A 25607-nucleotide genomic window follows, 5' to 3' on the forward strand; every position below is an offset into this window, starting at 1 on the left:
AGTTGTTCTATTCTTGTACATAGGGGCAGTATTATAGTAGTTATATTCTTGTACATAGGGGCAGTATTATAGTAGTTATATTCTTATACATAGGAGCAGTATTATAGTAGTTATATTCTTGTACATAGGAGCAGTATTATAGTAGTTATATTCTTGTACATAGGGGGCAGTATTATAGTAGTTATATTCTTGTACATAGGGGGCAGTATTATAGTAGTTATAATCTTGTACATAGGGGGCAGTATTATAGTAGTTATATTCTTATACATAGGAGCAGTATTATAGTAGTTATATTCTTGTACATAGGGAGCAGTATTATAGTAGTTATATTCTTGTACATAGGGGGAAGTATTATAGTAGTTATATTCTTGTACATAGGGGGCAGTATTATAGTAGTTATATTCTTGTATATAGGGGCAGTATTATAGTAGTTATATTCTTGTACATAGGAGCAGTATTATAGTAGTTATATTCTTGTACATAGGAGCAGTATTATAGTAGTTATATTCTTGTACATGGGAGCAGTATTATAGTAGTTATATTCTTGTACATATGGAGCAGTATTATAGTAGTTATATTCTTGTACATAGGGGCAGTATTATAGTAGTTATATTCTTGTACATAGGGGGCAGTATTATAGTAGTTATTCTTGTACATAGGAGCAGTATTATAGTAGTTATTCTTGTACATAGGGGGCAGTATTATAGTAGTTATATTCTTGTACATAGGGGGCAGTATTATAGTAGTTATTCTTGTACATAGGAGCAGTATTATAGTAGTTATTCTTGTACATAGGGGCAGTAACATAGTATATTCTCATACATTAGGGGTAGCAGCTCTGTTTTTCCATGTATTTTGTCAACACTAAATTTTTCTCTATTAAAGTCATTATGGATGAAGACCTATAGTAATGTCAGGAATATAGATGCTGAAACTACGTATTATCATTATCATTTATTTTTAGAGCGGCATTGATTCTATGGTGCTGTTTGTCTGCACAGAGTGAATGGGATTTTTTCTTATACTAGTCATCTTCTGTGTAATGGTGATAATGCCGTTAGATAATATGGACCATCACTACTTATGTTCGTACAATGTGGAGTAAATGTAAAATTGATAATAATATCGTGTTTCTTTACACTGTAGAACTATGGTCACCAGCATGTCATGATAAATTGACTGTTAGACTCAGGAAAATGATCCTTTATTAATATTGCACTTGATATTTCAGCACAATGTATTATGATGGATTCCTCATGGATCTCATGTATTATAAAGCTGTAAGGACCTCCCTCTGCCTTTTAGTTACAGGCTTAAGACTGTTTATATAGGCCCCTCACCCTCCTGATCCCTGGCACAGCAGATGGCCTGGATGTGTCACTGTGACACTGCAGAGCCTGCATACACCTCTGCCTTCCTCCCAGCACTGCCCCTTTAAGGAGTTCCTAGTTGCTGTGTGCACTGTCACTTTAAAAGGCTGTTCCAGCAGCCAGGAGGGGGGTGTATATCCATTGTTTCTGCCAAAGGTTTTTTTTTTTTTTCCCTCTCTCTCTGATCTGATTATTTTAACTCCAGTTAAAGGAAAGGCAAGATGGCTGAGATGGGGAAGGGAGTCACTGCAGGGAAATTAGCCAGCAATGTGCAGAAGAAGCTGACCAGGGCTCAGGAGAAGGTAAGGCTGCCATGGTGCTGTGACAGGGGCAGGGGACAGGCTGCAGCGCCACTGACAGCTCCTACAGTGTCAGCTCTGCATTAGAGTCTGCTGGGCTATAATCTGCAGCTCTGCTCTTATGTATCTGATGTATGGATCAGTATAATGTCTGGGTATTGCTGCTGCTGCTGCTGTGCCAGGGGCAGCTTAGGGCATGCTGGAATGTGCTGGAAATGCTGCTTCTGACAGCTTCTTCCTAGAGTGTCAGCTCTGCAGCAATACAGTGCACTGTATTAGGAGGCTAAATCCATAGAGCCTGCAGTATGGTTACTGGGAAGAGCTGGATCTGCTGGGGCAGCATACTGGAGGCAGCTTCTCCAGCCTTTCATGCAATGTCAGCTCTGTAGTGCTATATGTAGCACAGTCTCCAGCAGCTCTGCCTAATGGTAATACAAAATAATTTACCATGATGTTATGTAAGGAAGCAGCACATTGCACCCCCTTGATCTGCAGGTATTAAGCTGTAATCCTCCTTCCTTTCTGGAGCAGTTTGGGAAGACAATTGCAATGCAGGGGAGGATGTTGATGTGACACTCTGTAACATTTACTGTCATTGAATGGCTGGGAAATCGATGTGACAGCAGAGGAGGTTTCCTGCAGAGGAGCAGCAGCCTCCATGTGCAGAGCTGCAGATCTGACTGTGTCCTGGCTGCAATGTAACATTGTAACAATGAAGCTTCCTTTGTTTTGTAAATATAGATACAATAATATCATTTCCTGCACAGGGAGGAGTGGGGGGCTGTGGGTTCAGGAGCCTGTGCTGCTACCATGTATTATGTGAGGGTAATTATTATCAGTAATGATATGGTGGGGTCTTGTGGGAATTACATGGTGCTCAGAGCTCAGGAATAATCAGATCTGCATTCAGACAATCTACCTGTGGATGATAAATGGATCACCTGATGCCACATTATATGGTCACGATTAACAACTGTAGCTATAATATATTTTTCATGATAATATTTTAATATTTTTAGCACTAGGCAACTTTTTTTTGTATAAAGGGGTGTAACCTGCCCCCTCTTTTACCTCCCATTCTGTTATATAGGCCCCTGTTATAGCTCCTTTTGTCTTTATATACAGAACAGGTAGTATGTAACCTCTGGCCCCTGCCTCATATATAGAAGGGTGAAAAATGTTTGCTGGGGGGCAAAGGGCTCCCTTTAGCTTTGGAAAAGTTGACTATTCTGGATATTTTCCATTTATTTCTTCTGTTGAATGTTGTGATAAATCTGTATATCTGTCATTAGAAAAGACTTGGCAGCAGGAAACGTATATATTTCCAGGCTGAACTGTAGCATCTCTCTTCTGTATAGTGACATATAGTAGTGTCCTTATGGTTTTGTATGAAGGACCTGTTGGCATTTTTGTGTGTGCCCCGTTTTCTCCCCTAAGCGATGATGTATTGCCACATTTTTGCCTCAATGATTCTCTATGAATTCGTGATTTAAAAATAAATCTATATGATATCACAATATGGAGTCAGCAGTCTACCGGTTCTATAAGTCGGACCCTTTATTTGGCCGTGTGCCCCTTACTCTGTCGCTTGCTCCGTATCTATGTAATGTCATGTCGCACCCCCTTATATTGTATCTCAGTCTCTATACAGACCCCAGAATATGTCCATATATTACATATACAAGCTCGGTCTTTTCATCGGTGTGTGGGAAATCCATGACTTGTGCTAGAGGTTAGAGGTCACTGGTGGAATTTGGAGTAGTAGTCCATTCAGGTTATTATACTGTAACTAATTGTTATTATATTTTCCAGTAGGACGACGTGACGGTATAAAGTTAGTGCTGGAGCGTAACTATAATAGGTGCAGGGGTTGCAACAGGGCGCTGGAGAACTAGGGGGGCCCCATATCAAAAGACTATTACTATTAAAGACCTGTGTTAGTTGGGTGCCTCATTGGAGATTTTGCATTGGGGCCCACAAGCTTCACTTTACACCACTGGGAGGGTTTCCTCCTCACTGCACTTTATCCCTTTAGTCATTACACAGGACCCCGACCTGTATACAGCCCCTACAGTATATACACTGGGGCCCCTGACTGATATATGGCAGGGGAGACATGTGGGCAACAAGTAGATCAGAGGTCACAGCTGGTGGAGGAGACATGGATCATTCTGGACACTTGATACAGGATCTATATTTAACCCTCGAGTTGCTATATTACATGGTTGGGGGCGCAGGGGAAACCATGTCTGAAGGAGACAAATGCTCCCTGTGCAAATTAGCAGCTTCTTCCAGACATGGAGGTTCCCGTCACATTGTCGTCTTCCTCTCTACCATTGCTACATTCAGAGAAAAGCAAAGATGGAAATATAGAAATACAGCATCTTTTATTTTGGTATTTTCCCACAATGCATTTAATTTCCAATCAATTTCCTAAATCAGTTGCTCCCTTTGTAGAGATTAGTGATGACAATGCACCTGACCTTCCACTCACACCTTCATAGTCTAAAGAAGAAATACTAAGAGTCTGACAACTATTAGCTGCTACAATGTAGAAACCAAACTGTTCCATTAAATAGAAGGAGCTGGAATTCTCTGCACTGTGCAGCTATGGGGCACAGACAGGAGGGAGAGAATATTTTTCCTTTTCGGCTTGAAAGATTTTTAAAGAAGCACTTCTCCTCCTCCTCCTCCTCCTCCTTTCTCCCATCAAAATGTTTATCCTCTTAGTATATTACAGTCATCATATTATACAGCACTTTCTGCTTACAATTGCTCATTTTGCCTTTCTATCCAGATAATTCTTCTCTTTTCTATTAGGTCTATGACATCAGGTGATTAGAAACAGAGGAGCTGAATCCTTCTAAGCTAAGTTGAAGAGGGGGAAGATAAAAGCAGGGACAAGAGACTTCCTGTATCTACATAGAACTGAGAAAAGAGAAGAATTATCTAGGTAGAAAGGCAAAATGAGCAATAGTAAATACACAGTGCTGTATAACATGATGACTGCAATGTATTAAGAGGATAAAAGCCTTGATGGGAGGAGAAGGAGGAGGAGGACTGGTTTAAGATGTCATAACATTATGGTTAATAGATGCTGTGGGTACTGGAGGGGAAGCTGAAACAAGCCCTGCTGGAAAAGCTTCACCTTTACCTGCTTCATGACCTAACAGGTGACAACGCTTTGATTTGCCTCGTATATAGTATATATATATATCTAATGGAAGTATCTGTATTGTAGGATGGCGGCTCCTCCTGTACCTGGCTATAGGCTGCTGATCTTATATGTTATTAATGGGGTTGTCCCATCTTTGTAAACGGTTAAAATGGAAAAGTGCTTGTAAAAAAAAACTATAAAATTAACATTTTCCCTATTATTAAAAATCTTCTCAGTTCTTAAAAAAGAAAAACAGTTTTGTCAGAGGTGGTCGGTAACTGCAGAGGTGGCCGGTTTCCTAGGCAATGAGCAGACACTTTGTGGCTGCTTTCAATCGCTGTTCTGAAGCTTGTCTAATCGCTGGATCCGCTGGAGAACACGCAGTTCGAGGCAGCGGTTCAGCTGTGCCACCGGCCCGAATTGTCAATCTTCAAGACATGAATGAGACAACCCTTATAGAGATGTATGTTCTCCCCGGGGGGCATTGTCCTGCACCCCCTATAGCTGCTACCTTCCTGCCTTCCTATGGATTGCTGCTCCTTTGCAGTGGTGACCGTGGCCCTTTAAGATAATGCAGCTGATTTTATCATTCTTGACCTCTGTTCTCATCTTCTCGAAGTTTTCCAGCTATTTCCTTGTAAAAGTTTTTTCCTTGTTACTTTCCCAAGATTCCCAGAGGAAACAAATTATTGCAATAAAATTCACAGCGCTGTAAAAATTCTGATATCAAAGAGGCCACATCAGTCATGGCCGCCGCTCACATGTGGACGCCCTCCTGGCTTTTCCTACTGATGAGAAAATAACAGTTTGGAAAATGAAGTGGGAGCTGAGAAGTCGCCTTGAGATCTGTGGCCCGGGGAGTGTGGGAACGGGCCGGGCTCTTACCATGTATATGGGCCATTAATCAGCGGCTGATGTCACCTCCTGCGCCAACTTCTCAGAATTACTGATAAGACAACCTCTGTGCCAGGTGCTGCTGCCTGGGCCGGATGCCATCCTCAGGGAACATTTTTCCCATCAATTTAGGTATTTAATGAATTAACGTATCGTCAAATTCTCTTCTGTACAAGGGTCTGGGAAGGTTTGGGGGTGCTCCCTGCCTGGGAGATTATGGTGCCCAGTTTACTCGCCACTCGACTTTCTCAAAAACCAGTAAAACTATAAGAAATGGAATTTGGCAACTTGATAGCAAAGGACGACTCAAGGACGTATGATGTTTGGGGACATGTCCATTAATTCCAGTCTTTGCACATGTGCCCCCCGCAGCAGGGCAGCCCCTGACATGTCACAGTGGATTGTTTCCATCCACATCCAGGAATCAGGAATCGGTCCAGGAGAATCGGAACTTGTAAGTGAATCAAAGTTATCTGCAGCCATTTACCCTCCGCAGTCGGGACGGACGGCACAGTACCCTGTGTTACATTACATGATCTTATCATTCTCAGTATTCAGGTAGAGAAAACATTGTCACAGTCAGGAGTCTGGAAAAGTTGGGTCAGAGAATCCTTGTCCTATCCATATGGATGACAAATCAGTCACCAGGCTGCTTTTCCAGACTCATGGATAAGGCTGCATTCACACATATCATTTTGATGTCTTCTGGCATTTTTTGCTGAGTTTTAGGTGTAGGAGAATGTTACCATAAAGCAGTCGTCCAGGAGGACTTATATATTGATGCCCTGTCCTAAGGATATGTCATCAATCAACAACCAGGAGAAAGAAGACCCCTGAAAAGTAACTTTTAATAATTTAATCTAAAAAGGACTCAACAATCCACACACGAGCAACAATGCCACTCACAGTAATGGGACACCAGAATTGGGTAATGCACCGACAGGGAGGGAATACAGACTAATACTGTCCCTATTTTATCCCTAATTCCTCTCCCTTCCTGACAGCGGAGGTTTGCACCCTAATTTGTGCTTCATGGCGCCCTCCGCTCCACGTTGGGTGTCCCTTATGTCCCTACACGGACCCTTATCCTAATATTAAAAAAAACCACAATGGTGAGAAAGGGTAGAAAAAGTGAACGTATAAGTTTAGAAGATGATAATTATATTAAATAATTAATTATTAAAAAGACCAAATCTGTTCAATGGGGCATATAACAGCGCTTGGAGACTTGGGAGCAAGATTTGTCTCAGCATGGCTGGATAAGTCAATTCATAGATAAATATACTGCAGTAATTAATATCATAATCCAGCATATGATTATCATAAGCAATCTTGCTTATCTTAGCTATATACCAAATAAATCTCCGGCGCCGACTGCACACAGATAGGCATCACATATATAGCACCGTGTTAAATCAACACCTTTCATCAGAGAAAAAAAAAAGGAAAAAAAGGTCTGTTTCACACAAATACATAGAGATTTTCAACCCAAACTTCAACAAACAATCTGGAATTTTTGTACAGACAGATAGAAAAATGCCACTTTATCATTGTTAGTCCCAAATAAATGGAAAATGACACTTATCATTAGTAGTCCCTAGTCCCACGAAGCACAAATTAGGGTTCCAACCTCCGCTGTCAGGAAGGGAGAGGAATTAGGGATAAAATAGGGACAGTATTAGTCTGTATTCCCTCCCTGTCGGTGCATTACCCAATTCTGGTGTCCCATTACTATGAGTTGCATTGTTGCTCGTGTGTGGATTGTTGAGTCCTTTTTAGATTAAATTATTAAAAGTTACTTTTTAGGGGTCTTCTTTCTCTTGGTTGTTGCTTAATAATTAGTCCCTGTTTGCATATTTTTTTGCTTAGGTGTTAAACAGATATGTCATCAATACCAGATCTGTGCAGGGCTGATATCCAGGATCAGCTATTAAAGCTCCATTGTGTGGTCAGTATAAGGGACTAGCCCATGACTTATTCCTTCCAAAGTTCATACTAAGGACCAGGAGGCGCTCATTACGGGTGGAAGAAAGGCGATTCCGGCAGCTAAACAGGAAAGGATTCTTTACAGTCAGAGCAGTCAGACTGTGGAATGATCAAAGCTTTTATCCTCTTAATATATCACAGTCATCATATTATATGGCACTGTGTACTTACAATTGCTCATTTTGCCTTTCTACCCAGCTAATTCTTCTCTTTTCCATTAGGTCTATGACATCGCGTGATTAAAAACTGACCAGCTGAATCCTTCTAAGCAATGTGTAGAAACAGGAGGTCAGTTTTCCCTGTATGAGTCATAAGTCACTGCAAAAGTCCCTGGCAGAGCGGAGGAGGGAGCAGTTGAGTCAGGAAGTGAAAAGGGGAATGATTTCTTCAGGGAGAAGAGACTTCCTGTTTCTACATAGAGCAGAGAAAAGAGACAAAATTGCTGGTTAGAAAGACAAAATGAGCAATTGTAAGTGCATAGTGCTATAGAATATAATGACTGCAATATATTAAGAGGATAAAAACTTTCATGGGAGGAGGAGGAGGAGGATGAGGGCTTCTTTAAGTAAATTTGAGAATTGTTGTAAGTCAGAAAATGAAATGGCAAATCTGCCTGGTTCTGCAGCGATACAGTCACACTCCCTGATCACACGGTCACTGAGCAGGTTTATATACAATGGAGCTTTTTGTGCCAACGCTACTGAAACGTCTGTGAGGTTCCTGGAAAGAGGGGAAACCTCACAGACTCCTTGAAGAGTTGACAAATGTCCTGGGCGCCCCAGAAGCCTCCACATCCTCCCTGAAAGCAGCGCCCCCCGCAGTTTATTTTCTGTATGGCTAAGCCCTGCTTTTGGGAATCACAGGTCCCTCATACAGTTCGTGCACAGGGGCCCCTGCTGTCACCATATTACCATATTACCCCATGGGTCACCAGATGTGCCATGCTGGAGCAGTAGTTCAGTGTGGGGCAAGGCCAGTATTTTGCGTCCCATAACATTTAGCACTTCTGGAGTTCCCTTATCCTCCAAGCACATGTGCTGTAATTTGAGGAAAGTACTGATGTCATTATAGTTTGCACTTTGACCTCCCTGATTCTTTTTCTGCTTTTTGCTGACATTCTCAAAATAAAAATGTCTACAGGGCTGGGGAGTCAGAGTCGTGGAGTCGGAGTCGGTGTCCATTTTGGTGGAGTCTGTATAAAATAAACCGACTCAGACTCCTACAATATGTAACACATTGGGTGCAGTAGTACAGTGCAGGATGGGCTATAAATGTTTTCATAAGAATTTGGGAAAGTTCTGAAATGTCCTATAAATGTCTGTTCTGTTTCTGATCTCAGGATCCCGGCTTTTAGTTGAGATGAATCTGTGCTGCACTTTATGTACACGCTCAGTAGTGACCAGTGCTGCACTTTATGTACACGCTCAGTAGTGACCGGGGCTGCACTTTATGTACACGCTCAGTAGTGACCAGTGCTGCACTTTATGTACACGCTCAGTAGTGACCAGTGCTGCACTTTATGTACACGCTCAGTAGTGACCAGTGCTGCACTCTATGTACACGCTCAGTAGTGACCAGTGCTGCACTTTATGTACACGCTCAGTAGTGACCAGTGCTGCACTTTATGTACACGCTCAGTAGTGACCAGTGCTGCACTTTATGTACACGCTCAGTAGTGACCAGTGCTGCACTTTATGTACACGCTCAGTAGTGACCAGTGCTGCACTTTATGTACACGCTCAGTAGTGACAAGTGCTGCACTTTATGTATATGCTCAGTAGTGACCGGGGCTGCACTTTATGTACACGCTCAGTAGTGACCCGGGCTGCACTTTATGTACACGCTCAGTAGTGACCAGTGCTGCACTTTATGTATATGCTCAGTAGTGACCGGGGCTGCACTTTATGTACACGCTCAGTAGTGACCAGTGCTGCACTTTATGTACACGCTCAGTAGTGACCAGTGCTGCACTTTATGTACACACTCAGTAGTGACCAGTGCTGCACTTTTTGTACATGCTCAGTAGTGACCAGTGCTGCACTTTATGTACACGCTCAGTAGTGACAAGTGCTGCACTTTATGTATATGCTCAGTAGTGACCGGGGCTGCACTTTATGTACATGCTCAGTAGTGACCGGGGCTGCACTTTATGTACATGCTCAGTAGTGACCAGAGCTGCACTTTATGTACATGCTCAGTAGTGACCGGGGCTGCACTTTATGTACACGCTCAGTAGTGACCAGTGCTGCACTTTATGTACACGCTCAGTAGTGACCAGTGCTGCACTTTATGTACACGCTCAGTAGTGACCAGTATTGCACTTTATGTACACGCTCAGTAGTGACCAGTGCTGCACTTTATGTACACGCTCAGTAGTGACCAGTGCTGCACTTTATGTACACGCTCATTAGTGACCAGTGCTGCACTCTATGTACACGCTCAGTAGTGACCAGTGCTGCACTTTATGCACACGCTCAGTAGTGACCAGTGCTGCACTTTATGTACACGCTCAGTAGTGACCAGTGCTGCACTTTATGTACATGCTCAGTAGTGACCAGTGCTGCACTTTATGTACACGCTTATTAGTGACCAGTGCTGCACTTTATGTACACGCTCAGTAGTGACCAGTGCTGCACTTTATGTACATGCTCAGTAGTGACCAGTGCTGCACTTTATGTACACGCTCAGTAGTGACCAGTGCTGCACTTTATGTACACGCTCAGTAGTGACCAGTGCTGCACTTTATGTACACGCTTATTAGTGACCAGTGCTGCACTTTATGTACACGCTCATTAGTGACCAGTGCTGCACTTTATGTACACGCTCATTAGTGACCAGTGCTGCACTTTATGTACACGCTCAGTAGTGACCAGTGCTGCACTTTATGTACACGCTCAGCAGTGGCCAGTGCTGCACTTTATGTACACGCTCAGTAGTGACCAGTGTTGCACTTTATGTACACGCTCAGTAGTGACCAGTGCTGCACTTTATGTGCACGCTTATTAGTGACCAGTGCTGCACTTTATGTACACTCTCATTAGTGACCAGTGCTGCACTTTATGTACACTCTTATTAGTGACCAGTGCTGCACTTTATGTACACGCTCAGTAGTGACCAGTGCTGCACTTTATGTACATGCTCAGTAGTGACCAGTGCTGCACTTTATGTACACGCTCAGTAGTGACCAGTGCTGCACTTTATGTACATGCTCAGTAGTGACCAGTGCTGCACTTTATGTACATGCTCAGTAGTGACCAGTGCTGCACTTTATGTACACGCTCAGTAGTGACCAGTGCTGCACTTTATGTACACGCTCAGTAGTGACCAGTGCTGCACTTTATGTACACGCTCAGTAGTGACCAGTGCTGCACTTTATGTACATGCTCAGTAGTGACCAGTGCTGCACTTTATGTATATGCTCAGTAGTGACCAGTGCTGCACTTTATGTACACGCTCAGTAGTGACCAGTGCTGCACTTTATGTACACGCTCAGTAGTGACCAGTGCTGCACTTTATGTACACGCTTATTAGTGACCAGTGCTGCACTTTATGTACACTCTCAGTAGTGACCAGTGCTGCACTTTATGTACACGCTTATTAGTGACCAGTGCTGCACTTTATGTACACGCTTATTAGTGACCAGTGCTGCACTTTATGTACACGCTCAGTAGTGACCAGTGCTGCACTCTATGTACACGCTCAGTAGTGACCAGTGCTGCACTTTATGTACATGCTCAGTAGTGACCAGTGCTGCACTTTATGTACACGCTCAGTAGTGACCAGTGCTGCACTTTATGTACACGCTTATTAGTGACCAGTGCTGCACTTTATGTACACGCTCAGTAGTGACCAGTGCTGCACTTTATGTACATGCTCAGTAGTGACCAGTGCTGCACTTTATGTACACGCTTATTAGTGACCAGTGCTGCACTTTATGTACACGCTCAGTAGTGACCAGTGCTGCACTTTATGTTCACGCTCAGTAGTGACCAGTGCTGCACTTTATGTACACGCTCAGTAGTGACCAGTGCTGCACTTTATGTACACGCTCAGTAGTGACCAGTGCTGCACTTTATGTACACGCTCAGTAGTGACCAGTGCTGCACTTTATGTATATGCTCAGTAGTGACCAGTGCTGCACTTTATGTACATGCTCAGTAGTGACCAGTGCTGCACTTTATGTACACGCTCAGTAGTGACCAGTGCTGCACTTTATGTACACACTCAGTAGTGACCAGTGCTGCACTTTATGTACATGCTCAGTAGTGACCGGGGCTGCACTTTATGTACATGCTCAGTAGTGACCAGTGTTGCACTTTATGTACACTCTCAGTAGTGACCAGTGCTGCACTTTATGTACACGCTCAGTAGTGACCAGTGCTGCACTTTATGTACACGCTCAGTAGTGACCAGTGCTGCACTTTATGTACACGCTTATTAGTGACCAGTGCTGCACTTTATGTACATGCTCAGTAGTGACCAGTGCTGCACTTTATGTACACGCTCAGTAGTGACCAGTGCTGCACTTTATGTACACGCTCAGTAGTGACCAGTGCTGCACTTTATGTACACGCTCAGTAGTGACCAGTGCTGCACTTTATGTACACGCTCAGTAGTGACCGGGGCCGTGGAGTCAGGGAAATTGAGGAGTCGGAGTCGGTGGTTTGGTTTACCGACTCCACTGCTGAAGTAATGAATGAAAACAGATGTGGTTTACCTGCACTGCACATGATCCAATACTATCTTCATTCATTACATGGTAATCTACTGTCATCTCTGTCACTGCTTATACAGAGTACAGAAGTGATGACCAGTTTGTCATTGGCTGCCGTGCTCTGCATCGGCAGAAACTGAGATGACAAAGCTCACTTTATTATGCCGTGAGTTTTGTCATTTCGGTTGCAGCCTATGTAGAGCGCAGCAGCCAATGACAAACTCCTCTACCCTGTTACACTCTGCATGGACAGCTGCGGGCAGGCTCTCTCTGCACACTGCGGGTGGCGTGGGGGAGGGAGTGGTACTGATATTTGCACCCCCATACACTGTGGTGCCCGGGGAAACTGCTCACCTACCCCCCAATTCTTACACCACTGTGCAGGAAGCTCAAAGAACAAATTATCAGCCGTCCATCTTTTGTTGAAATAGACATCAATAGAAAAAAACTGAATGGTATTGTGGAAGGAAATACACTTACTTTAATAAACTGTACTTTCCCTGTAAACCATCTCCTGGTGTCTGTGGATATAAAGTTGACTTTTGGGGGGGTATTTGGGGTCGCTTGTATTTATTTATTTTACCCGTTTATATAGCGCCATTGATTCCACAGCGATTTACAGACATCATCATCATCACTGTCCCCATCAGGGAAAACTGAGGGAAACACGGGGAGAGCGTGAAAACACTTGCAGATGTTGTTCTTTCTGGGATTTGAACTCAGGACCCCAGCGCTGCAAGGCTGCAGTGTAACAGAGGTTATTACGCTTTTTGTTGGAGTCAATTATAAGTTGCACTTTCCCTTTAAAGGGGTTTTTTCACGAAGAAAGTTGATTTTAATCAATAGATCTTGGAATAATAATAACTTCCACAATTGGATGTGTTTAAATAAAATGTTCCTGTGCTGAGATAATCTTATTAATGTGCCCTGCTGTGTACTGTGTAATGGCTGTGTCCTGACCGTGCAGGGACATGGTCTGATCATACCACAGCTCCTGGGCAGGGAAGGAAGCAAAAGAATATACAGACATTACAGCAGATAAGATTATCTCAGCACAGGAACATTTTATTTAACACATCTAATTGTGGAAATTATTATTATTCCAAGATCTATTTATTAAAATGTTGATCAAAGTGAACTTTGTTTTTGAGAAAACCCCTTTAAGTCATCCCCGGTGTCTGGCGGCGGCGACAGACGGCAGCAGCTTATGGGATCACTTTTCTCTTTTTTTTTTCCTGTATCTTTTTATAATTACTGAAGAGGAAAATAATAGTTTTTTGAGTTTTGAGCGGCGCCGGCAGCTGCGGGGGCCGAGATGGGACCAGGATAGTTTTATTTCAAGGGATGATCACAACTGCTTCACGGCATCAAACCGGCGTCTAAATGTAAGACTCGGCCTTCAGGGGCCGTCTCCTGCGCTCTCGTGACTTCTCCGGCCCTCTGTGCCAGGACGTCTCAGGGTTTGCACCTGTCTGCAGGTATTACATCAGAATCAGCGGCTGAACGCCCTCAATGGAGGCAAAAACCCAGCAAAATTACATGTGCTTGCCAGGCCGCATTCACACACGAGGTTTTCCAGGCAGTTTTACCCTGGTGATTCCATCATGTTGCAAATGCAGAGAATCGCCACAGGAGTTATGTGCACGGCATAGGAAACAGGCCAAAAAAGGCCAATTCCTACAGGTCTTCCTTCTGAATCAGCAGCACACATAATGCTGTAATACTGCCATGTAGTGCCAAAATAATAGTGCCAAATACCGACCACATATTATTGTCATATAGTGCTCAAATAATATGCAGTATCCAATTAAAATCTCTACAAGGAGTCCATATAATACTGCCACATAGTAATAAGATAATCCCATATACTGTTCTAGAAAGCCCCTATAATGTCATATAGTGATCAGATATTACGCAGAATCTAAAATAATTCCACAATACTACATAATACTGCCATACAGTGCTAAGATAGTACTGTCATATACAGCCCACATAATATGGCTACATAGTGCTTAAATAACATGCAATATCCCAAAAATATTTCCACAAAGAGCCCATATAAAACTGCCATATAAAACCGCAGGTTAGTCGAGTAATACCGCCAAACACAGCTATGGAATAATGGGAGGTTTTAGGTTACTCCAAGACTTCCAATCATTGGGGGGCTCGGAAATGGATGCCTTAAAGGGGTTATCCCATGAGCGATAGTTGATTTTAATCAATAGATCTTTGAATAATAATAATTTCCACAATTGGATGTGTTTAAATAAAATGTTCCTGTGCTGAGATAATCTTATAGATGTGCCCCTGCTGTGTACTGTGTAATGGCTGTGTCCTGACCCTGCAGGGACATGGTCCGATCATACCACAGCTCTATTTTCTGTCAATGAATGGAAACATTCCAACCTGGAGGTCAATACCTGCGACAGCGCAGGGTTTGTTACAATGTAGATAAGATCCATCAGAGGAATATGGGATGTGATTGATCTCTGCTTGATGTCAGTGAACGGAAACATTCCTCATTTACATGTAGAAGCTAAAAACACATCCTCACCCCATGGGGTTAATAGCACAGATAATAGGTTTGTTACAATGTATTAGTGTGAATTGACTCTTTTATCAGCCCAGATTTCAGGGCAGGACAGAGGTTGGTGCTGTTGTATTTAGCTTTGCTTAGACTGATACATTGTAACAAATTCTCTGCTGAAGGCAGTTTTCAGCAACTAAATGTAATTAACCCATTACTTGCCAAATTAGCAATTTTCATATTTTTTTTTTTTTTGGACCTAATTGGTCCTAATTAGAAAATCTTAGTTGCTAGAAGCAAAAAATTAGGCGTCCCAAAAAAAGGACATTGGTAGATAATGGGTTTTTAAGAATGTTCCCATTCACTGACAGCAAGCAGACATGAAAATAGCGAGAGATGAAAAGTAGAAAGATAAAAAGTTGCAGAACTTCTTAATTATGCCGAGATTACAGAAGTTATTATAGCGGGCCCCGTTGTAGGTCGTTCACATGAGCTATTCCAGTTATGAGGATGTTTGGGGAATTGCTATTTAGGCGATTGCTTCTCATGTTGGTGTAATTTCTGGAATTGCCCCTGTTCCGAGGGTCCTATTACTCCGAGGAGCAGGAATACAGACTGTCACTTTGTAACTGTGGATCCGGATGAGGTCTGGGGTCTGCATGTGATGTCACAGCAGTGATGCATAATGTCAGATGGTGGCTGGGGGAGGGAAGCACCTGCTATGGCCTCCGGTCATCCCGGCTTACCGGGGGTCACCTCTGAACCTGCGAACCGTCCCTGCTATTTATGGACACGGAATCCCTTTACTCCACCTTTGGATCAGTCGCTCCAGCAGCAATTGACATTTTGACACCCTAGAGGCCCCTTTAAATCTGGAGCCATATAGAGCAGAGATCTCTGGGTAACGAGCGCTGCTGCATTGGTTTCTTGCATCGGTTAATTGCACTAGATCCCGAAGGTCTGGATCCTATTGTCATAGCAATATGACGACCCCAGAACAATGTGCTCAGCTCTCATCCCAAGCAATGTGTCTGGCAGGGATCTATGTCTGTTACATATTGGACACATTTATACACAAATACCCATAAAATTCCTTGATTCACCGTCTTGAATATAGGGCTATAACTAATATACTATTACTGCTTCCACATGGTGTGACGCTCGACTTCCTACACTCCTAAATAGCAAGGCTACGTGAACACACTGGTCGGGAAAACGTCTGAAAATCACTTATAAACCATCAGACTCTTCCTATTGATTTCTATTGTAAAGCCACGTTGCTGTTCACATGTTCAGCCTTTTGAGTGTTTTTTTTTTTTTCCGCTTCAGGTTTTGAAAGACTCCAGATGGGGGAAAAAGAGAGCGCACGTTACTACTAAAAAAGCGGATCCTGATGGAATCTGCTCCAAACTAGACACTGTCCAATCAGAAGGCTGCAAAAAAATGCTATAGGAAAGCACCTCTAGAAATCTCAATTTTTTCTGATTGCCTCAGAAATGTATCCAATTACAGCTGAGCTGAGCTTTGTCTCATTACAAACACATCAGCTCCTCTCCCGTCACAGCGCTGTCAGCTCTGCTGTACTCCCCTCCCGCCACACTGACAGCCATGGGATGAAAGTTGAAGAAATGTTAGAAATCTCCCAGCACTTTGCAGTCACACTCAGCTCTGCAGTGAGATCAGGAGCGCAGACTCTTCTGTGTGAGACATGTAATGACAGACAGTCCTCACTGATCTGATTTTGGTGGCCGCCATTGCTGCTCTGTTCTCCTGGCACAGTTACTTGTGTCACTATGAGCAGATCTGAAGTGGGATAAGAGGTGATCGGGTCAGGATTAGAAGTAATCGCCCAGTGATGGCTAAGAAGTGACATAATGAGAACATAACAGGATACAATCATTCCTCATTGATACATTGTTACAAGTCACAACTGCTCCATCACAGGAAGGCAGCAGATGACTGCAGCAGACAATCCCAGACCTCCAGCGACCTCCCTGACATCGCACCGCTCCCTGACATCGCACCGCTCCCTGACATCGCACGTCATCTCCTTCTGCATCCAGCTAATACATTTCTCATAGGCTGATTTATCATTGTGTTTTTTTGTAACTTTTTTGTCGTCTTCATTTACGGTTTTTGTGCTAATTTCTTCAAAATGGCGCACGTGGGTGGATGAGTTTTTTGTTCCAAATAAAAAAAATTATCTTTTTTTGTGCATTTTAATTTTTTTTATTTTTTTTTTAGAACAAACAGTCACGCAATCCTTTAAAATGCCGCACTATAGTCTGAAACTGGGCAAAAATAAAATTAGGCAGATTTTGGATTCTATTAGGGTAGTGGAGAAAAAATTCCCCAAATTTTTGCAACATTTCTAAAAGTCGTATGTGATGAATTAGACTGAAACACGTGGATAACCAAAACATCACTCACCTTTCTAAACAGAAAAAAAATGGAACAAAGTAAAGACGACTTAAGAAAGGCGCAAAATCCAAAGTGAATAAGGCACGCGCATAAAAGTCAGTCATTAGAACCATTTTTACTACAAAGAAAATGCGCAAAGACAACGATGAATCAGGGCCAGAGTATGTAAAGGGATGCGATACCGCTATACCCGCTGTACAGGCCGCTGTCAGGGGGCAGGTGACGGCTGTAGGCAGCAAACGCCAATATACCAGGGGTGGGCTCAATATTCACAACTTTGGGGCTCATATGTGATGCCACTGACTGTGCTTAGAGGGGCACTAGACATCGGATTGGGGTCATTTCCACAATATCTTTATGATCCACTTATTGTTGGTCAAAGCAAATGATTAATTAATAGAGAAAAAGACCAAAGGGCCCCTGTAAAATGAACGCTTTTAGCTTCGCGGGGGTGTAAAGATTTAAAGACTATTGGCCGTAGAAGTCCACAGCCTTTGGCAATTCATCGGTTGTAAAACTACAAGTCCCAGCAATCACTGATGGCGACAAGCTGTTAGACATGTTTGGAGTCATTGTTTCACATCAGCTGGAGTGCCACAGGCTGCTGATCCCTGCAAATTGGGCGCACAACTCCTCTACAGGAAATCCAATGCAAAATTCTCTTCTCTGGGCCATTGATAAGGTTCTGATGTTTAGGAATTAATGGATCCCTGAACGGTCACTGACTCTTTCTTTGGGCTTGGGGTTCAGTTGCCAGATGTTTGCATTGGGTCAGGGTCAGTCTGTTGGACGTGTGATACCGCTGATCTTGTAATATACTGTGACACCCTATACATCGCTAATGACACAGTGGGAAAGTCCAGAAATAATGGAAAGCACACAAGGTTTTTACCCTAGGCCACTCTTTAAATACATTTTCCCTTTAAAACTGATGCCCATCTCATTTTATGGCTTCTGCAAATATATTATTTATACTTGCATTTTTTAACAATGACAAGCGCCTCCCAGTGTGATGCCCTGTCGTTATTAGAACGTGGGCGGCTCGGTGGTCAGCACGGTACAGTGGCTCAGTGGTTACCACTGTTGCTTTTCAGCGCTGGGGTCCTGAATTCAAATCCCATCAATGACGACGTCTGCAAGGAGTTTTTATGTTCTCCCCGTGTTTGCGTGGGTTTCCTCCGGGTTCTCCAGTTTCCTCCCACACTGCAAAGACAAAGTGATAGGGAATGTAGATTGTGAGCCCAGATGGGGACAGTGACGATAATATCTGTAAAGCGCTGTGGAATTAATGGAAAGGAAAATAAATAAACATGCACTATCCCAAAAAAAAGAGAAACTGCAGCTGCATCTTCTTTCCTCTAAATTGTCCCATCTCTTTCCTCCTATCTTTTGCTCACCTCTGCTCTATGTCCCTCTCCAATCCTCTCCCCACCTCCGCTTCCTTTTCCTATACTCTTCCTCCTTCCTCTCTGCCCTCTCCTCTTATCACCTCTCCTCTCTTTTTCCTGTCTCCCATCCTCTCCTCTTATCTCTCCGCCTTTGCTCTCCTCTCCTGTTCTCTTCTTCTCTCTTCTTTTTTCCTGTCCTCTTCTCTCCTCTCCTGTGCTTTCTCCTCCTCTCCTCCTTCACCACCTTATAACAGGGGATTACATTTATTTTTTTGTAAATGCACAACTGCTGATGACTAGAAAAGAGGAAATTGCTGCTTCCAACGAAATGCAACTTCCTTAGAAAAATGCAGTCAAATGAGGAATTCCATTTCATTTGGACAATAGAGGACTGTGTCATTCCCGTGCGCTATAGAATGTTCTAGATCTTTTTGCTTCATTCTTTGCAGGGGTGGCCACGGTCAGTAGAGCAGCAGTAGGTAGTTGGTCATAGAAGCATTTTCTGATGGGGCCCTAAGTTATAACAGTAAAATCTGGAGCCGTATCCTGCGATGATGGTCGTCACTGGCACCTCAAACTTCAACTATTTGTAGCTGGTTAATTCATGTGATGATGATGTCTCACGCACAATGATGGGCGTTGTTATCTCCCTATGCGCATGGATATTTTTTAAGTGTATATATACAGTTTTGACCAAGAGTTTTGAGACTCGCACACATTTTTGTTTTCACATTTTGCCTCTTCAGTGTTTTCGCTCTTTTAGTCGGATGTTTCTCTGGTTACTGAGGACAATTATTAACATTCCATCAGTTTTTTACACTTTTATTGATAAATCCATGAAGTTTCTGTGACGCCTCAATATTCCCGGCGCTGCCCCTTATTCTCCAGACTTCTGCCCTTCCCCCGGCAGCTGGATATCGGCTTCTGCGCAGATCTTGACTGATGGCCGCCCGTTATTGTCTCATCACAGCTCGGAGGTGATTGCTATTTTTGGGTTTTGTCGCTTTTCGTGGATTGACCGCAAGTTACCATTGAGATGAGATCTGGGGAGTTTCCTGCCGTGGACCTAAAATGTCAATGTTTTGCTCACCGAGCCACTTAGTTATCACCTTTGCCTTGTGATATGATTGCAATCATGGGGAAAAAAAAACCCATCATCACGACATTGTCCTGGATGATGGGAGCAGCTGCTCTTGGAGGATGATTAAATCTCATTCTTTATTCATGGCTGTAATCTAAGGTAAAATTGTGAGTGACCCCCTCCATGGATGAGAAGCCCCTGCACATCGTGAGTGACCCCCTCCATGGATGAGAAGCCCCTCCATGGATGAGAAGACCCCACACATTGAGTGAGCCCCTCCATGGATGAGAAGACCCCATACATTGTGAGTGACCCCCTCCATGGATAAGAAGATCCCGCACTTTGTGAGTGATCCCCTCCATGGATGAGAAGCCCCCGCACATTGTGAGTGAACCCCCTCCATGAATGAGAAGCCCCCACACATTGTGAGTGAGCCCCCTCCATGGATGAGAAGACCCCACACATTGTGAGTGATCCCCTCCATGGATGAGAAGACCCTGCACATTGTGAGTGATCCCCTCCATGGATGAGAAGACCCCCCACATTGTGAGTGACCCCCTCCATGGATGAGAAGCGCCCGCACATTGTGAGTAATCCCTTCTATGGATGAGAAGCCCCCACACATTGTGAGCGATCCCCTCCATGGATGAGAAGCCCCCACACATTGTGAGTGATCCCCTCCATGGATGAGAAGCCACCGCACATTGTGAGTGACCCCCTCCATGGATGAGAAGCCCCCACACATTGTGAGTGATCCCCTCCATGGATGAGAAGCCTCCACACATTGTAAGTGATCCCCTGCATGGATGAGAAGCCCCTGCACATTGTGAGTGACCCCCTCTATGGATGAGAAGCGCCCGCACATTGTGAGTGACCCCCTCCATGGATGAGAAGCCCCCGCACATTGTGAATGACCCCCTCCATGGATGAGAAGCCCCCACACATTGTGAGTGATCCCCTCTATGGATGAGAAGCCCCCGCACATTGTGAGTGATCCGCTCCATGGATGAGAAGCCCCCGCACATTGTGAGTGATCCCCTCCATGGATGAGAAGACCCCACACAATGTGAGTGACCCCCTCAATGGATGAGAAGCCCCCACACATTGTGAGTGACCCCCCTCAATGGATGAGAAGCCCCCACACATTGTGAGTGACTCCCTCCATGGATGAGAAGCCCCCACACATTGTGAGTGACTCCCCCCATGGATGAGAAGCCCCCACACATTGTGAGTGACTCCCTCCATGGATGAGAAGCCCCCACACATTGTGAGTGACTCCCTCCATGGATGAGAAGCCCCCACACATTGTGAGTGACTCCCTCCATGGATGAGAATCCCCCACACATTGTCAGTGACTCCCTCCATGGATGAGAAGACCCCACACAATGTGAGTGACCCCCTCAATGGATAAGAAGACCCCACACATTGTGAGTGATCCCCTCCATGGATGAGAAGCCCCTACACATTGTGAGTGAGCCCCTCCATGGATGAGAACCCCTACACATTGTGAGTGAGCCCCTCCATGGATGAGAAGTCCCCACACATTGTGAGTGAGCCCCTCCATGGATGAGAACCCCCACACATTGTGAGTGAGCCCCTCCATGGATGAGAAGCCCCCACACATTGTGAGTGAGCCCCTCTATGGATGAGAACCCCTACACATTGTGAGTGAGCCCCTCCATGGATGAGAAGCCCCCACACATTGTGAGTGAGCCCCTCCATGGATGAGAACCCCCACACATTGTGAGTGAGCCCCTCCATGTATGAGAAGCCCCCACACATAGTGAGTGATCCCCTCCATGGATGAGAAGCCCCCACACATTGAGTGATCCCCTCCATGGATGAGAAGACCCCACACAATGTGAGTGACCCCCTCAATGGATGAGAAGACCCCACACAATGTGAGTGACCCCCTCCATGGATGAGAAGCCCCCGCACATTGCGAGTGATCCCCCTCCATGGATGAGAAGCCCCCGCACATTGTGACTGATCCCCTCCATGGATGAGAAGACCCCACACAATGTGAGTGACCCCCTCAATGGATGAGAAGACCCCACACAATGTGAGTGACCCCCTCCATGGATGAGAAGACCCCACACAATGTGAGTGATCCCCTCCATGGATGAGAAGCCCCCACACATTGTGAGTGACCCCCTCCACGGATGAGGAGCACCCGCACATTGTGAGTGACTCCCTCCATGGATGAGAAGCCCCCGCACATTGTGAGTGAGCCCCTCCATGGATGAGAAGTCCCCACACATTGTGAGTGAGCCCCTCCATGGATGAGAACCCCCACACATTGTGAGTGAGCCCCTCCATGGATGAGAACCCCCCACACATTGTGAGTGAGCCCCTCCATGGATGAGAACCCCCACACATTGTGAGTGAGCCCCTCCATGGATGAGAAGCCCCTACACATTGTGAGTGAGCCCCTCCATGGATGAGAACCCCCACACATTGTGAGTGAGCCCCTCCATGGATGAGAAGTCCCCACACATTGTGAGTGAGCCCCTCTATGGATGAGAACCCCTACACATTGTGAGTGAGCCCCTCCATGGATGAGAAGCCCCCACACATTGTGAGTGAGCCCCTCCATGTATGAGAAGCCCCCATACATAGTGAGTGATCCCCTCCATGGATGAGAAGCCCCCACACATAGTGAGTGATCCCCTCCATGGATGAGAACCCCCCCGCATGTGAATGGCCTCAGGTGGCTTTACTTCTGGATGACACAGGACTCATGGCAGCGTCACCTTTTCTTCTCTGGACAATCGTTATTCCAGACGTCCCGAACAGTCTTAGGGGCTTCATCATAGAAAATAACTCCAGGAAGTACACAGGGATCGGACTGCGGAGAGGGGGTAAAGCTGCCATTAGTCCTGTGTCATGTCAACAAAAATTTTGTACCAATCTGAAAACTTTTGTCCATGACTGTAGATCCTGTATAGCATGGCGTCATTGTAGACTGTGCCACCCGCCATCTCTAAGGTCTGCACCACATACATTCAATAGATAAGCATCAACTTGGGGTCATATGGAGGGGGGCATGACTGCAGGATCTGACTACACAGGGTTTGTGTGTAGTCTGTTACCATGAAGGATCATAAGTCTGCATAGGAGCTGTATGCACAAGATGAAAGGAGGTTTTAAAGAAACATTCCTGGAAAAAATATTCATAAATTAGGTGTAAATAGTAAGTTTGATACCATATAAATGTAGTTTTTTAGCCCATTAGCTGCTCCGTCTTCAGCCCTGACCACTTGGCTTCCGCACAGAACAGCACTCCTGTGCCGGCACATGAGCAGAGCTCTGTATGAAGGGGGCTGGCTAACTGCTCATTTTGGTAGCTACGTCAGTCCACCTCGCTGTCTAGGCAATGGCTGTAACACAAGGTACAAGTCGTCAGCCTCCTTCAGTCTTGGTCTATGTTCACATGTTGCGTTTTTGCTGCAATTTATTATGCAAATTTTACGTTGTGTTTTTACAGTACCAACAAAAGCTTTGGGATCTCAGAAATATCATGCACATGTCATTTTTTTCTTTGCTGTGTTTTCTCACCCATAGAAAGCAATGGGTAGTGCAAAAATGCAGCAAAAAAATGCAGATATCAGGTTTTGTGCATTTTTGGTGCAAAAAAAACAAAGGAAGTTACATCTTTTTTTTTGGGGGGGGGGGGGGCACTAAACTTTATCAGCATGCACAAGAGACAATAAAAGAGCAGCAGCAAAACCTGCTTTTTTGAAGCTGTTTCTTTACTGCCAAGAGAGTGGGTTTTGCCTGCGGAAAAAAAGCGCAGTAAAAACGCAACGTGTGAACATAGCCTTGTACTGAAATGTGAAGCACAGAACCAGTCACTTCCGGGAACCAAGATGGAGCGACTACTGGAGGATCGGGGCACCTGGGATATTGGACTTTGTTGCTATATTGCCAAAATTGTTTGGAAAATTGCTTTTCATGCATTGGAGCAATACAAGTCCATTAGTTTCAAGGGTGAACAATCTGCTAATGAACTTTTGTGCCACCTTATAAGATTTCAGATACTTTTTAAATTATTTTCTTTTTGGCTTTGATTCTGATTTATGTTTAACACATGAGAAAAGAAATATCTCTTTGCTGCGAGAAATACTAAAAATAATTCCTCCTTTGTCACCGAAACTAGACGTGCGGGCAGCGCACCGTCCCCCCAGGCTGCGCTCACATACCTCCACTTGCCTGTCATCCTGACCCCTTATTTCGGCGGTGACCTCCTCCAGCTTCTTCCACATGAAATTTGTAACCACTGAGTTTGTGTTATTTGTGACTTCTGTTCTACAATCTGATGATGAAGAATGAAATGAGTCGAGCCATGGTGGCCATAGAGGAATAACCAACAGACCGGCCCAATCATTGGGCGCATGAAGTCCTCACCCTCCCGATCTCTATCGCCACCACATGGTGGCAATAGTCCGGTGATGTTACCAATCACTGATGATTGCCGGGGGGGACTGTGACCTCCCAGAACTGATTTCACACAAAGTTCCTCCACATTGCAAGATTACATCATTATACTAAGCAGATTTTATTTAAAAGGGGAAAGAGAGGGATAGAAATGTGGCTCATTCCCCCCTGCAGCCATGTCTTACATTGATTTATATGCAAAAAATACATTTGAAAAGAAGTATGAACACTTTGTGTCACGCTGAATATTTGTTCCTGTACAAACCATTTCGAAGGGTAGCATACATTATAGAAAGGCTCGCCTTTTCTTTCCAGAAATAGCGCCACTTTTGTAGATGGCTGAGTCTGGTATTGCAGCTTCCGGAGGTCTCACAATTTGACCTTCCTCAGATACACAATAACACAATGTAAAATAAAGGATTTTAAAGTCTGCACCGATTTAAAGAAAACCCGTCAGCAGGAGTTTGGTGTAAAGTAGAGACATGGCTGGAATAGCGCTGCAACACAAATTAAATTGATACCTTTGGGGAAAAAATCCGCTTTGTTGTTCTTCTTTAATCACCATTTGAAGTTTTCTGCTAATTAGATCGCGGTCCACAGGGGCCTGTATCACAGATCATAGCTGACATCAACCCCAAACCCCATTAACCCTATTGTCACCGCACCGGGGCAATCGGGAAGAGCGAAGTCAAAGTGCCAGAATTGGGCATCTAATGTGATGTGCCACTTCTGGGGCAGCTCCAGGCTGGTATTTTTTAGGCTGGGAAGGGACCAGTAACCCTGGACCTTCTCAGCCTGATAATATTGGCCCGCAGCCGTCTGCTTTACCTTGCTGGTTATCAAAAATAAGGGGGACGCCATGTCTTTTTTTTTTCATTTATTTATTTGGCTTAATAGAAAGCTCTACAAGCTATGTATCTATCTGTCATTATCTTTGCATGTGTTTAACACTTAAAAATCTGTAATTTCTTGAATCCATTACATGGCGATACATGTCACATGGACGGCACACGGATGTCAGCTGCATGTGTTTTACAGGGATCCATAGACTTGTATGGATCCGTGTGATCTGTGCTGCCGGTAAAACACGGACATGTGCGCAGCCCCATAGATTATAATGGGTGTGCGTGTGAAGGTGTCTCTGGTACCTGTGAAGGGGGCCTTATTGTAAATCTGAGGAAGTTCTTTTTCTGAGACCAAACATCTTTTTTCTTCATTTCAATTACACGAGGGAAACGACCTTCCAAGCACTTTGTGCTCTCTAGGTTCTCGTTTTATACAGGTGCACCACAACTATCAGGAGGCAAACTGTGAGAACTCCAGGACCAGCTAG

General features: G+C 44.4%; 1 protein-coding gene across 5 annotated transcripts in view; it reads left to right on the forward strand.

Moving 5' to 3' along the window:
• The first annotated feature begins 1391 nt into the window (after positions 1-1391).
• Positions 1392-25607, forward strand: part of BIN1 (bridging integrator 1) — a 217817-nt gene continuing 193601 nt past the window's right edge. Inside the window, exon 1 of one of the 5 annotated variants that reach the window (XM_073647475.1) lies at positions 1392-1672. In XM_073647475.1, coding sequence (XP_073503576.1) covers positions 1592-1672 — 81 coding nt within the window. In that variant the 5' untranslated portion in view covers positions 1392-1591. The remainder of the gene's footprint in view (positions 1673-25607) is intronic. The other 4 variants (XM_073647477.1, XM_073647480.1, XM_073647484.1 and 1 more) reach the window with 4 other exon arrangements.

Source organism: Phyllobates terribilis, unplaced genomic scaffold (genome assembly GCF_046119375.1).
Source record: "Phyllobates terribilis strain yellow unplaced genomic scaffold, ASM4611937v1 Scaffold_9__5_contigs__length_417890890, whole genome shotgun sequence".
Classification (NCBI taxonomy): Eukaryota; Metazoa; Chordata; class Amphibia; order Anura; family Dendrobatidae; genus Phyllobates; species Phyllobates terribilis.